Source organism: Cyprinodon tularosa, unplaced genomic scaffold (assembly GCF_016077235.1).
Source record: "Cyprinodon tularosa strain WSP-4 unplaced genomic scaffold, ASM1607723v1 ctg106, whole genome shotgun sequence".
Lineage (NCBI taxonomy): Eukaryota > Metazoa > Chordata > Actinopteri > Cyprinodontiformes > Cyprinodontidae > Cyprinodon > Cyprinodon tularosa.
In genome coordinates this window covers 1,247,728-1,261,326 of record NW_024037849.1, presented here as the reverse complement: position 1 = coordinate 1,261,326, position 13,599 = coordinate 1,247,728, and the positions used below count along the sequence as shown (strand labels likewise).

Here is a 13,599-nt window from a genome sequence, read left to right as displayed (position 1 = left end):
TTTGTAAAAGATTACTGCTCTGTATCTGTATCAAGATCAAAATCCGTGGACTGCAACACGTTGTCATGCCAACAGGGATTCGGCAGAAGAAAAAATATTTTCGTTAACCTGTAGGGGGAAGTATCGAGTAACAGTTTTCTGAGTAGCGCTAACAACTGCTGACGCCAGTCAAACTAGAACTGTGATTGGTCAGACTGAATGTGAGAACACTTCCTATAGGTTAGTTCCGCTACCCCGCCAGTAAAATCCAGAATCAGCGCCATAATTAAACGACGCCTAACTTTGGTCGATTGTTTTGTCTTTTGGAATACGTTCCACTAAACAGGGATGCGTTCGGCTTCCGGAGAAATTGACTTACACGTCCAGTAATAATCAAACAAAGAGGAGCTTCGACCGGTTAGTGGAGCTAAAACGGAGCCGATGTTTTTGGAGCAGAAGGTTAGCAGCCCGTGTTAGCTGCGGGGACTTCGGTGTAAGTCTCTCATCTAGGGCTCATAGCTTCACTTTTCTGGGGCCCAGCGAGTATGAGCTACCCGGTGAACCTCCAGGCCCTGCCCGGGGAAGTCATTCAGGAGGTTTTTACTCCAGAAAACATGAGAGGAAGGTGGGTTTGTTGTGTTCAGCTTTTAGTCAGAGTTTAAGCAGCTTTTAGACAAAGCTAACCGATTACTAATTTAGTTGACGAAGGTTTTTAATCTTAAATTTAAAACGTACACATAATGAGCGCTTTGAGTAATCATTTGGTTTAAACTGTTTACTCCAACGAAATATTATTTTAATACAAAATAAACAGGTGATTATATCAATAATAATTCAGTCACATTTACTCTGATTGTTTAGCACTACAGCCTAGTAATGAACTGGGGTAAAAAAGAAAAAGAAAAACAGCGTCAGTGACTGCTGAACAGAGAAAAACAAAGGCAGAAGTTAAACAATTATTTCTCATGATCCCTTAAATGAGGAACAAGAGGACATTATCTGATGATTAGTTTAAAATCCCTTTTCTGAAAGCCTTAATTAAACCAATTAAGTTAGATTGCTTTTGCAGTTGTCAGTGACAGGAGCATGAATATGTGATATGAGAAGTTTAAGTCAAGTTGTAGACAAGGGTCCCTTCAAACCTTTGAGTGATCCAAGGTTTGTGGTGTTTTTTAGGAGATGAGACCATTTAAGAAGCTCCACTGATTATGGAAACTAAAAAAAAATTAGACTGAAATCACAATTTAGAGCTGTTCCATTCTCTCAGAAATAATAAATCAACAGTCATTTGTACATGGACCTTAGTATCCAGAATAAATGGTCAATCAGTCATGTGGACATGACAATTGAAATGTTGTAAACATGTTCACCTCAATCGATATAGCATCATGTTCTGATTGAGAGGTGTAGTTTATGCTGAACTTTAATTTGCTCAGAGTTTTAAGGAATGTTAGTTATCTCGTCTTTTCTGGAAGAAACAGCAGAATTATTTTCTGAGCCTTTAGAAAGCTGCTCTCAGAACCTGCTAGGGGTCCATTCTGGTTCTCAGAACAGTAAGGACCATAATAAGGACTATTTTTTTGTTTGTTTATGGCAGCGTTCAGGAAATCTGAGCACTCTGTACATCTCAGAGTACTTCTACTTTGAATAAAGCCAGGTGCAAGTAAACCAGCATCATGATGTGATTCTAAGATTTTAATCTCATGTGAGAAATATTCAAATTTTTTTATTTATTTAAATCCAGTCTTGTAATTTTGCTCATCGCAACACAGCTGATGATGCATGAAGTCTTTTTTCTCTAATTTAGACTTGTTACCGGCTTATCTTGGAGTTTTTACATCTTCAACTGTATACATGAATGCTGTATTTTAGTTTGGCTGAAACTGAACTAAATGAAACGCCAGCTGAAACAAAACCAGGAGAGAGCCTGTTCACGTTCATCTGTTGTTTCGGGTTGAGGTAAACACTGCTTCCTGTTTCCAACAAGCTTCTCATTGTTTTCTTTCCTTCCTTTCTGCAGAAGGTTCGTAAGCTCCCTAAATCAGCTGACTTTCCCTAAATCCCGCTTAGCTCTGTGGGATGGCAGCCCTGTTGGAGAGACACTCCGCCTCCAGCTCTATTCCCACAGGTAAACATCAAAGACACGGTTCTGTTCCTGTACATCTGCTGAATCTACGGTGGCTTTGATTAAATTGGATGTTTACCTGAAGAGTTGAGGAATAAAATAAAAGGCTGCTAACTTGTTATTAGTAACCAATGATCTGAGTGTCATGTTCAGAAAGCCTGGTCTTCTCTCTTGTTCAGTTAACCTGGTGATAAGTCCAGTGCATGTTTTGGAGCTGAAAATGCAAATAGTTGGAACTATTCTCTGTATGTGCTTTTTACTTTTTTAACTTGCATTTTCCACCAGGATTTATTTATTTATTTATTTTTGTTCCTGCTGGCTTCAACTTAAATGGGAAAAATAATAAATACACGTCTTTTGCTCTTCATTTAAAGTTTCTAGGTTAGGTTTTTAATAAATTCATCTTCCTTTGCAGGAAACCTCAAATAGTTCTCCTGGAGAAAGCTCTTCGGCTAGCGCAGCGCCACGCCCGTCGCAGTCACAAGCTCGGCCTTCAGTGTTTCTTCCTGGGATCAGTCGCTGTGAATGAAGGTCTGATTCTGACTCAATGCTGAAGAATTCACCTGTCTTCTTAATGCTCTAAATCCTGTTGTGTGTCCTCCAGATGAGGAAGGGGTCACTGTGACCTTGGACCGCTTCGATCCAGGTCGGGATCAAGCAGGAGCCACAGACCGGGTGCCGTCCGCTCTTCTTCCCGGAGATGTCCTGGTTCCCTGCCTGTTCTCTGCTCAGTCTGAGACTTCGCCTTATGCTGTCGTCATGTCAGAGGCTGAGCTCCATCACTGCTTTAAGGTTAATTTTTGCTTTTTATTTTTTTTTATTTTTTTTATTACTTCAAGCTTTGGCCAGATGATAAATGTGAATCAAATATTTTTGGTGGTTCAGGCACTGCAGCAGGCGGTCAGCAGCAGACAGACTCTGGATCTGTCTCAGCTGTTGAAGATCAGAGCTCATGTGATTTACTCCCAGACGTCTGATGCTGCAACATTTAACCTCAGCTGGTCGTCCGTCTGTCCCGCCGTTGGGTTAGACGTTCAGCCGGTCCGAGCCGTCCCCATCATCCCTACCGCCCTGCTAAGGTCGCTGACAAGCATCGGCCGCCCGGCGCAGCCTGCTGGCCGACAGAGGGGGTGAGAGACTGTTTACTTTATGCTTTAGATAGATCCTGGTCACTTTGCACTGATCTAGGATACACTAGAGGGTGATACTGCTGTTGCTGGTGAGACGTATTGTGTTGACTTCCTGTTTTGACTGCTGTTCAGGCTATCTCCATCTGAATTAAGTCATTTTTTTCTGTTATATCTCTGTATCTAAGTAACTAACTGTCCAAAACCACTTTAAAACATAGCGCCTTCTGCTTCACTTCTCTTCCGTGCCCTTGTCGCTTTCACACGGTTTTATTTCTGGTAGTAAGGAGTAGCTAGGCTAGCACAAGCTTAGCATAGCTATGGCGTCTCTCTCTCCCTCCCTTGACTCTTTTCCAACTCTTGCTTCTTCCTCTTATCTCTCCTGCTATCTGTGTCAGATGTTGTTGTTCCTCTGCCTCCTTTAGTGATAATGGGATGTGGAGGCGAGGGTGTCAGAGTTAGCATCCAGGCTTCACGCTGTCAAACATCCAGGAGTTAAAGTAGGCTCCCCATGTAGCTGTCCTCCAAAAGTGCCTGAGCAGCTAGACAATTGGGTAACTGTACGTGGAAAGCGTAGTCTTGGATCTCTGCCCATTGGTCACCACCAACCCGTTCACGTTTCTGATTTCCCCCGCTCGGTGACGCACCCACTGAGAAGCCCACTCTTGTAATTATCAGCTCCATAGTCAGAAACGTGGCATTACAGACACCAGGGACCATAGTCAAATGTTTGCCGGGGGCCAAAACGGGCAACATCACATCCTACCTAAAACTGCTGGCTAAGGATAAGGTTAAATACAGTAAGATTGTTATTCAGGCTGGCGGTAATTTTTAGATGATTTTTTAGTTCCTATCTGTTTGGTATTAAATACTGACAGGGTCATCATAGGGGGATTTTAACTTCCATGCTGACATATAAGGTGATCGCTTAAGTTCAGCCGTAAAGCTATCTTAGACGGTATTGCCTTTGTTCAAAATGTGAATAGTCCCAAACATTCTCATATATAAAGCCTTAAATGGCCAAGCCCCATCTTATATCAGAGATATGTTGTTTCTTATGTTCCTAACAGAGCTCTTCGCTCTCAATCTGCAGGTTTACTAGTGGTTCCTAGAATTTCTAAGAGGTAGAATGGGAGGCAGATCGTTTAGTTATCAGGCTCCTCTCCTGTGGAACCAACCATCAGTTTTAGTCTGTGAGGCAGACATCCTGTCTACTTTTAAGGGTAGGCTTAAAACTTTTCTTTTTGATAAAGCTTGTAGTTAGAGTGGCTCAGGTTATCCTGAGCTATCTCTATAGTTATGCTGCTATAGGCTTAGACTTCTGGAGGACATGGGGACCCCCATCTCATCATTTTGCTTCATTCTATCTCTATTCTCACACTCTGCATAATCTGTCAGGAACAGACCAGATAAAAGCTACTATGAGAAAAAGCAGCGAGAGTATAATGGTAGAGATTGAACTGTTCCTGGAGAAAAATATCAGCTGAGCTGCTGCCATTAACACCTTTGTTTATAGATGTTGGAGATCAGCCTGTTTTATAGTGTAGTCCTGTTTCTCTGACTGTGACTGGCTGGATGTGCTTTCTTCATCCTCTGATATGGGAGTTGGCTTAGAGCTAGTCTGCCTGACTGTATGTTTCCTGGACGGGGCCGCCTTTTACAGTTGCTTTTTGTATCTCTACTTCTGTCTCCTTGAACCCCAGTCGGCCTCAGCAGATGGCCGCTCACACTGAGCCTGGTTCTGCTGGAGGTTTCTTCCTATTAAAAGGGAGTTTTTCCTCTCCACTGTCGCTAAAAGCATGCTTGGTGTGAGGGATTGACTTCAAGTCAATGAGTCGATGCAATCAACTGGTTTTCCTTTGATAGAAAACTTTTAATCAATTTGACTGTATGATCTGATGAACTGTAAAGTGCCTTGAGATGACATGTTGTGAATTGGCGCTATATAAATAAGCTGAACTGAATTGATTGTTTTTCTTCCTTGCAGGTTTCTGACTATGGATCAGACCAGGAAACTGGTTCTCCTGCTCGAGTCTGACCCTAAAGCCTCCAGCTTGCCACTTGTTGGCCTGTAGGTTCAGAAATATTTTTATGTGTGGTGTTTATAAAATAAGCACATGTTCATAATCTTAGTGATTAGGTTTTTCTTGTCCTAGTTGGCTCAGTGGAGTCACACACGTCTACAGCCCTCAGGTGTGGGCCTGGAGTCTGAGGTTCATGTTTGGCTCCGCCCTGCAGGACAGGTGAGATTCTGGTTAAAATTAAGACCATCAAACTGTTCTGGGGTTTTAAGTTTTTTTTTTTTTTTTGATGTTCCTGTGTCTGCTGGGTTTCAGGGTTCTGTCTGAGATGGGCTCATTCCTCCTCGTCGTGTTTGGCTCCACCCACAGAGCTCCTCAGTTCTTCCAGTGTCGAGTGTCTCAGCGTGGATCAGGGCCCCAGCTGGACTTCCAGCTGCTGACTTCTTCCCAGTCTGTCACTCTTTATCAGGTATAGCTTGTATTAGGTTTGTGTGTTGGAGATGAAGAGGGTTTTGTAAAAATGCAGCTTTGTCAGCAGGTGGCGCCGGTGGATGGTAGAGCTCTGCGGTGCGAGTTGGATTCAGAAGACCACAGCAGACAGGCGGAAATCTTCAGAGCAGCTCAGAGCTCATTCAACAGGTTTGGAGGTTCATGTGTTAATAATTGAATAAAGATGAACGTTGAGTGACGTTGATGTGTGATTCTGTCCTCAGAACGCCGCCTCCAGCTGCAGGTCTGTCTGTTAGCGATCAGGACTCTGGAGTCGAGGATGAAGACTTTTCTCCCAGACCGTCTCCAAGTCCTCATCCTCCAGCTCCACAGGTCAGAGATCAGCTCCATCGCCTGTCTGGCTCCTGTCCCTGTTTGTCTCCATCTCCAATATCTTTCAGCCTGTTTCCTGTTTGCTTTCTGGAAAAACACAATGAGCCAATCAAAAATCTGTGAAAAAAATAAGAGACGTCATTACTGCAGTGAAATATCAGACAAAGAGCTTAAGATTATGACAATTAACCAAGTTATGCTGAACAATCCTGTCATTCAGGTTTTAAAACAGGCTTTGAGGTATTAAGACTGACCTAAACATCAATGAATTAGGTCACTTCTGATTTCTTGTCTTAGGCTACGTTCACACTGCAGGCCTTAATGCTCAATTCCAAATTTATTTTTTTTAAATCAGATTTTTTTGCTTGGCTGTTCACATTTCCAAATATATGCGACTTGTATGTGATCTCCTGCATGAACTGCAGTCATACAACCTGTCCTGCATGCGCAGTAGAGGATGAAATGACGTCACAAGCAAGCATGCTCTGTGTTTACGGAAGTAAACATGGATGGTAGTGCTGGAGAACATCTAGCAATCTTTCCCAACCTTAAAAACTCAATCTTTCCAAGATGGTTAAACATAAATACTACTCTCTGCATTATCAGCCACATTGTTGTTGTTTTTCTTGCATAGCGAGAAGCAGAAGAGTGACCACTGTCAGTTATTAATGACATTCAGGTCGGATGGATGCGACCTGGCTGTTCAGAAACAGGTCGGATATGAAAAGATCAGATTTGTATCAGATTCAGGACCACATAGCTAAGCGGCCTCGGTAACATTGGAAAAAATCGGAGTGTGTTGTTCAGACTGTCATGAAAAGATCAGATCCAGGTCGCATATGAGCAAAAAAATCGGTTCTGGTCACTTCAGGCTGCGCTGTAAACGTAGCCCATGTCATTCAGTGCAGGTGAGGTCAGATTTAGGCCCCGCCTTTTTCAGCTGAAGCCTTACAGATGTTTATTTGTTTGTTTCAGGTTCGCAGAGTTCAGCCGTCTGTTCCTGAACTCTCCCTGCTGATTGAAAGCAGCTTCTCCTCCAATCATAACGTGAGGACAGATTCTGGCTCCGCCCACAGGCCTCCTCCAGCTAACTGGAAGTCAGCTTCTCCCCCCAGCTCCAGTTCCACCACCTCCTCTGCCCCCAAACCTGCTCCTGTTCCCCCTCCTCCTAATCTCCACAGCACCCCGAATTCCAACCCGCAGCAGACCTGCTCCTGCTGCTCCACCAACAACTGCACCTCCATTTTCCCCTCCCCAGCGCTCCCCACCGCTGCTACTCCCCACTTCCATCAGCAAACCCACTTCAGCCCCCAATCTGCACCTCCTCCTTCGCATTCCCATCAGAAATCAGTGCCTCTTTCCTCACAGAACTATGCAACACAACCATCAACACCTCCTGTCTCCTCTTATCAGCAAACCCCTCCTCCTTTTAGCCGTCACTCTGCTCCTACTCATCCTTCTACCAAACTGCCGTCCACTCCTATACCCTCCGTCTCCCGTCATCAGCAAACTCCTCTTTCTAACCATAAAGCTCCTCCTCCTCCTCCTTCCTCTCATAAACGGACTCCTCCTCTCTCCAGCCGTCACACTGCTCCTTCTCCTCATTGCACCTTTAAAAAGAGTCCTCCTCCTTCAGGTCTTCACTCCATTTCTTCCTCTTCCCACCACCAAACTCCAGCTTCTTCCAGCCCCCATGAGGCTCCTGTTCCTCCCTATAGCCCTCAGGCTTCTCCTGCTCTCCCACAATTTCATCAGTGTGTGTTTCCTCCTTCTCTTCCTTCTTGTTCTCCTCAAACTGTTCTTCAGCCGCCCCCATCTGATCCCCATAACTACCCTCCTCTTGTCCCTAAACGTCACAGCCCCCCTCCTCCCGTCTACCAGCCCACTTATTCCTGCAGCCACACTCCTCCTGCTCCTCCGTGCCATGGAGACTCCTCGTCCCCTCACCCCTCCTCTCCAGCAACAGACCTTGTCTCTCCCTGGCCCATGCGTCCTCAATGTGGGAATCCCTGCTGTGAGAAAATGGGTGGACTCTTAACCACCGACCCCTACCAGCTCCTACTGCATCAGGACCAGCAGCTGCGCCTCCTGCAGGCTCAGGTAGCAACTGCAGGGTGTTCCTGCTGTCTTTTAAATTCTTGTTTTCCTACATTTTTTATTTGAAAACATTTCATAGATCATCCAAGTGGTTCTTTTTCTAATATTCAACGATTATGCAACTATATCAGCTAGAACCTGGTGCACTGGACCCTCATTATTCAAAGCTTGTTCTTGTTGACTGCAGGTCCAGATGCTGCTGGAGGCTCAAGGAAGGCTCCAGCCTTCTGCCCGGCAGGTTGAGACTCAGACGTCAAAGAGCACCGCTAGCATCGCCGTGGAAACGGGTAAGATCTGCAGCTCAGGGAGTCTAACCCTCCACAGGTTTCCTCCTCTAAACCTCTGCTGTTTCAGGTGCCAGTCTGTTCTGGGGACAAGCTTCTGATCAGCCGCTTCTTCAGGAAGAACCGGAACCTCAGCCACCCTTCCTGAAGCCCAAACCCTCCTCCAGATCTCCCCCTTCATCCTCCTGCAGCACCTCCACCTCCTCACATGACCTGTCTATGAACAAACCTGAGGAAGGAGAACACATCCAGCGGCGAGCGTCCTGCTCCTCATCTGATCCTCACAGGTGAGACTCTACCTAAGCTGGATGACCTCACTGATCATATGATGACCCACCGAGCTGCTGGGCTCAGCCTTCAGGGAGAGGAGCTGCCAGCTGTCTGTTAAGATGCTTCTTGGACGCCTCCCCTTCCACCTCCTATCATGCAGACCTCTCCAAAAAGAGGGTCCTGGACAATATTACCTCTAACATGGTTTATATGATTTTTCACCTACATTCCTGTAGGTGAAAAAGTTTTCTGATTTATTTAGCAGGATATATCTTGTATTCCTTGTTGAGATATTCAGTTCAGTGTTCTGTTTGGGTTTGTTCTGTTCAGTGTCAGCGGTCTGCAGAGCCCTGTTCTGGGAGAAAGTGTCAGCATGTACAGACCTCCAGAAGAGCAGCAGAGCTTCTACAAGAACCTGATGGTAACTCCCAGCATATGATCTGTAATTAGATGCAAAGAGAGCTTTAGGGCTGTAATTAGATAATTAGATACAGAGATCAGTAGGCTGTCTTTTTTTTTTTCTTCTAATTTGATCAGAACAGAAAGAAACATGATGGTCAGAGATGCTTTTCTTAGATCTACCCCAGTTATCTGAGATATTGTTGCCCTGCTAGGTATGAAATTAACCAGCTGTTAGGACTCAGAGGAAGAATTATTTGTTTGTTTTTTCATGTACTTTAAATGTTGATCTTTAACTTAGTTTTAACAGTTATGGAGGAGGTATTGGAGCTTATGCAGCGATGTTCGGTCGGTTTCTTCTCAGAAAAAATGTTTTGTTTTGTTTTTTTTTTTTCAATGTCATCAGACTCAACTCAGCACCCGTCTTCAGGATGCAGATGGCCAACAGGAAGCCAAGGAAGACAGAAGATGGAGTTTATCTGTGTCGGAGCTCTCGCAGTCTTCCCAGCGATCCTCATCTCAGAGGAGGCAGGATCAGAAGAAGGAGCAAAGGAAGAGTCCTGAAGGAGATGATGTGATCCGGGCCACCCTGCGGCGGCTGCAGCAGCTCGGAGTGGAGGCAGACGATCTGAAGGAGTCAGATGAAAATGAAATCAAAGCTGTGGAGATGGCCAGGTACTGAGTGCAGCCAGGCAGAGTTTGGTTGGATCGGATCTTTGACACTTTCTGATCTCTGTAATGTTTCCTTTCAGCACCTTGGCCACTATCAACCCAGCAGCGGTTGTCTCCAGGCTGAGTGTTTCTGAGCCGACCGTCAGCGCTCTGTTCCCCGGAGGGAGCGTGGATCTGAGTCTGGAGGCCAACGCCATCGCACTTCGTTACCTCAGCCAATCACAGCTCAGCCGGCTGTCTCTGGGAGGCCACGCCCCACAAACCATCCCTGTCCCTTCCTCCTCCAGTGAATCACTTCTGTCGCCAAGCAACATGTCTTTAGCCACCAGGAGGTACATGAGGAGGTATGGCCTGATCGAGGAGGATGGTGAGGAGGAGGAGGAGGAAGAGAAGGAGAAGGAGAAGACCATAATTCCAGAAGTCCGTCAGCCGCTGACCGAAGCTCTGAATGTGAAGCTCCTCCCACAGAGTCAGCTGATCCGGGACCTGCGGCCAAAAATGCAGCTTTTAGCTGTAACCACCAAACCGGACTCAGAGGACAAGGAGAACTGTTCTGGCAGGAGGGCTCCGATAGACCGAATGAGAAGCCAACAGCCAGAAGGATCAGTGGGGAATATCCTGGACCTGAGCCGCCTGAGGGAGCTGCCCAAACTGTTCTAAACCTCTGCTGAGTCGAAGGACCAGAACTAAATCTAAGCACCAGCAAGGAACCTGGACAACCCCTTACCACACATGAACTTCAATAGTAGGTTGGGATGATGTTGAATTTATTCTGCTCTTTCTGGTGATCTTCGTGTTTTTATTTTATGTGTCATCCCCTGGTTTTTATGTGAAACCTCTTTTGCACTTTTAATATTTATGATTTTCACTAATAAAATTGACTTTAAAGTTTTAAATTGTTGCTTTAATTGAAATTACATTTAGTAATCAAATACATTTGGTTAGTTTATTAAAATATAATGCAAGTTTTCAAATATGTTTGTTTTTTACTTTTAAAATTCAGTTTTATTTTAAGATCAGTTATTTTGAATTCAAATCTTGATTAAAGATCAGAGTAATATTTCACAACATATCAAAAACAAAGTTTAAGGAATACAGTTGTCAGAGGAGAAAATTTGTTTTATAAGTAAATCATGAATATATTGATATGATGCCTGGTGTTTGTATTGCTACAAATCTTTAGAACTATTTCACAGAATGATTGTCTAAAACTGGAATTGTCTTTAAATCTGCTCTTGGGATAAAAAAAATGCCCGGTATGGAAGAAGCTGATATACAGAGATTAATTTAATTTGTAATGAATTAGATGACCAATCCCAATTATATCAGAAATTAAGAGTAGACCTTTAGCTAAAACCAAGCTTCCAATTAAAATGATGTTCTGATGTCTTAATGTGGGACAAAGAAAAACAGCTATTGGCATTTGTGTTAAAATTACATTTTAAAAGTAATCCCCATGTACGGTTTTAAGAGGGGTTTTTTTTGTTGTTGAAAATATTTTACTTGTTTTCTCAGATAAAGAATATAATTTTTTTTCACGTCTTGAGAGGGAAATTCAGACGAAGGGAAAATTTCAGTTTAAGAAAACAAGCAGTAAATAAAAGCATCGGCTACTCATTCAAGTAAAAAAAAAAAAAAAAAAAAAAGCGAAAACAGGGATATTACGGTAACATTAATATTGTTGAAAGCCATGGATGCTACATTAAGTATAAAGCAATGCTGGAAATTAAGACAAAAAATTATATAGTTGATTAAAGTAGCAACAACCTGCTCAATCATTTGCTCATTTTTTCAGTGGCTTTCGGAACAAGCAAAAATCTTAACAGATGCCAGCAGGAAGGATCTGCTGTAACGTCCCTTTAGGGCACTTCGGATCCAGTAAACAGTGTTTATGAGCTCTTATGAATTAATTAATAAAGGTTTTTGCCTTAATGCCAGCACCTGTTGGCCATTAAAGTTACCACTAAGGTTTGTTTTGTGTTAATCAGTGAAATTATAGAAGAAGACTTGCCCTTAGTACTCTGTTAAACTGTATATTAGTTCACAATAAAATGCATTTGGTAATAAATATTCATGAAACAATGAGTGAAGTAAGCCTACTCATGCTTGATACCTTGACCCTCAATAAACTGAGTATTCTGGATAGTATCCATTACCCGATGCATAGTACAGTCACTAGGCAGAGGAGTACATTCAGATGCACACTGCTGTCCTGTTCCACTAAAAGGTTTCAGATTTCTTCTGTTCCTTAGGCCTTCAGACTGTTTAACTCCCATCACTGCAAACAAAAACACTGCTGCACCCTGGACAATCTATCCTTTATCGAAGGATGCTTGTGTAGGAAATTTGCCTGTTTTTGTTTTTGCTGACATAGCGTGCTCTTATTGTATCATACATGCCTATTTCTAGAGATTCTAAAGATCTTGGTGTGTGCATTTTTATGTTATGTGGATACCTTAAATTCAGAGGTGGGTAGTAACTAGTTACATTTACTTGAGTTACTTTTCTGAAAAATAAATACTTTTAGGACATTTACATTTACAGCATTATACTTTTTATTTTACTTGGTAAAAAATATTTTTAAGTATCACTACTCTTACTTGAGTAAGATCTCTGGCAACTCCATCCATTCTGAGTGGAAAAATAACCTTGTTTTGGAACAAATATGCACAATTGAGAGACACACTTTCTTCTTCTTTTTTTTTTACTACCGGTAAGTTAAATATTATTTTTTAACTGCTTAGTATGTCATGTGGTTTGGAGGTAGAGAGAGATAATACAGAACACAGTATACTAGTTTAACATACTCTACATACTCTAACTATTGATTTAGTAAGTTTTGTAGCTCAATAAAATATTAAATCAGTTATGGTCATCGATAGTCAGTAGATCAGTTACTCAGTACTAGCCTTTTTACCAAATGCCTTTTTACTCCCACTTCAGTAGTATCTACTTTTTACTTTTGCTTGAGTAAAAATCTGATGAAGTAGTGTTACTTTTACTTAGTACAATTTCTGGGTTTTTTACCCACAGGAATTGCCACAGAAATATCCCCACCAAGGTTTGCAGAGGACCAAAACGAAATGCCTGCTGCACATTTTCAGTTTTTCAGAATATTGACAACCACAAAATAAGTTGTCAGAGTCCAGTTGACTTTTGTTAAATTTTTCGAAAAACATTTCGACAATACCTATCAGGGAGTTTAGACTAAAAACAAACAAAAAGTTATGTATATATCAAAATTTTATATATCAAATTACACCGTATGTAACTATGACTCATTTGAATGATTTAACAGAAACAATAGATACTATTTTTGAAACTTTTTTTTGCAAATTTGGAAACATTTCAAAACAGAATTATTGCTTCAAACACTAGGGGGAAATACGAGTTTACATAAAAAACAACCTGAAACAAGTTTCTACTGTTTTAACTACTGTACAGACATCATGGGTACCTCTTTCTTCATTTGTTTATTCTCAGATATAAAATATTTTTTTCTTTTCACAAACTCATTAGTAACCTCTGTAGTTAGAAAGCTTTTCTTCATAACTTTAAGTAACTTGACAAATATTCAGTGACTATCTGCAGATGAGACATACAGTGTACAAGTCTACATTCCACCCAAAAGCACAGAAAAAACATGTTGAAAACATTTATTTGTAAAAAATAAGAATAGCAAAGTAGAATCAGTTTCAAATGTCTGAGCAAGGCTCTAAATATGATCCATACAAATGAAATTATGCTTAAATCTATGAACTTTCTAACATGTCGCAGTAAAATATGTTGATTTAAACGCTGGT

At 42.3% G+C, this 13,599-nt stretch overlaps 1 protein-coding gene across 2 annotated transcripts; it reads left to right on the top strand.

Annotated features, from left to right (window-relative positions):
• Positions 1 to 226: 226 nt before the first annotated feature.
• On the top strand, positions 227 to 10,692 carry stil (STIL centriolar assembly protein). 2 transcript variants are annotated; one of them, XM_038286791.1, is made up of 16 exons: positions 227 to 604; positions 2,000 to 2,107; positions 2,520 to 2,635; positions 2,709 to 2,896; positions 2,990 to 3,234; positions 5,219 to 5,302; positions 5,388 to 5,474; positions 5,568 to 5,721; positions 5,788 to 5,891; positions 5,966 to 6,074; positions 7,050 to 8,174; positions 8,359 to 8,458; positions 8,526 to 8,742; positions 9,056 to 9,146; positions 9,531 to 9,799; positions 9,877 to 10,692. In XM_038286791.1, the coding sequence occupies exons 1-16, from the start codon at positions 525 to 527 to the stop codon at positions 10,454 to 10,456; spliced, it is 3,657 nt and encodes a 1,218-aa protein (XP_038142719.1). In that variant the 5' UTR covers positions 227 to 524; the 3' UTR covers positions 10,457 to 10,692. The 2 variants fall into 2 exon arrangements, with proteins under 2 accessions (XP_038142719.1, XP_038142725.1); XM_038286797.1 differs by having other exon boundaries at positions 228 to 604; positions 5,791 to 5,891.
• The last annotated feature ends 2,907 nt before the right edge of the window (positions 10,693 to 13,599 follow it).

Coding starts and splice junctions, on each gene's coding strand:
- stil (XM_038286791.1), top strand. CDS start 525: ATGAGCTACCCGGTGAACCTCCAGGCCCTGCCCGGGGAAGTCATTCAG. Junction 8,743..9,055: donor TCCTCATCTGATCCTCACAG/GTGAGACTCTAC, acceptor TGTTCTGTTCAG/TGTCAGCGGTCTGCAGAGCC. Junction 9,800..9,876: donor AAAGCTGTGGAGATGGCCAG/GTACTGAGTGCA, acceptor GTTTCCTTTCAG/CACCTTGGCCACTATCAACC.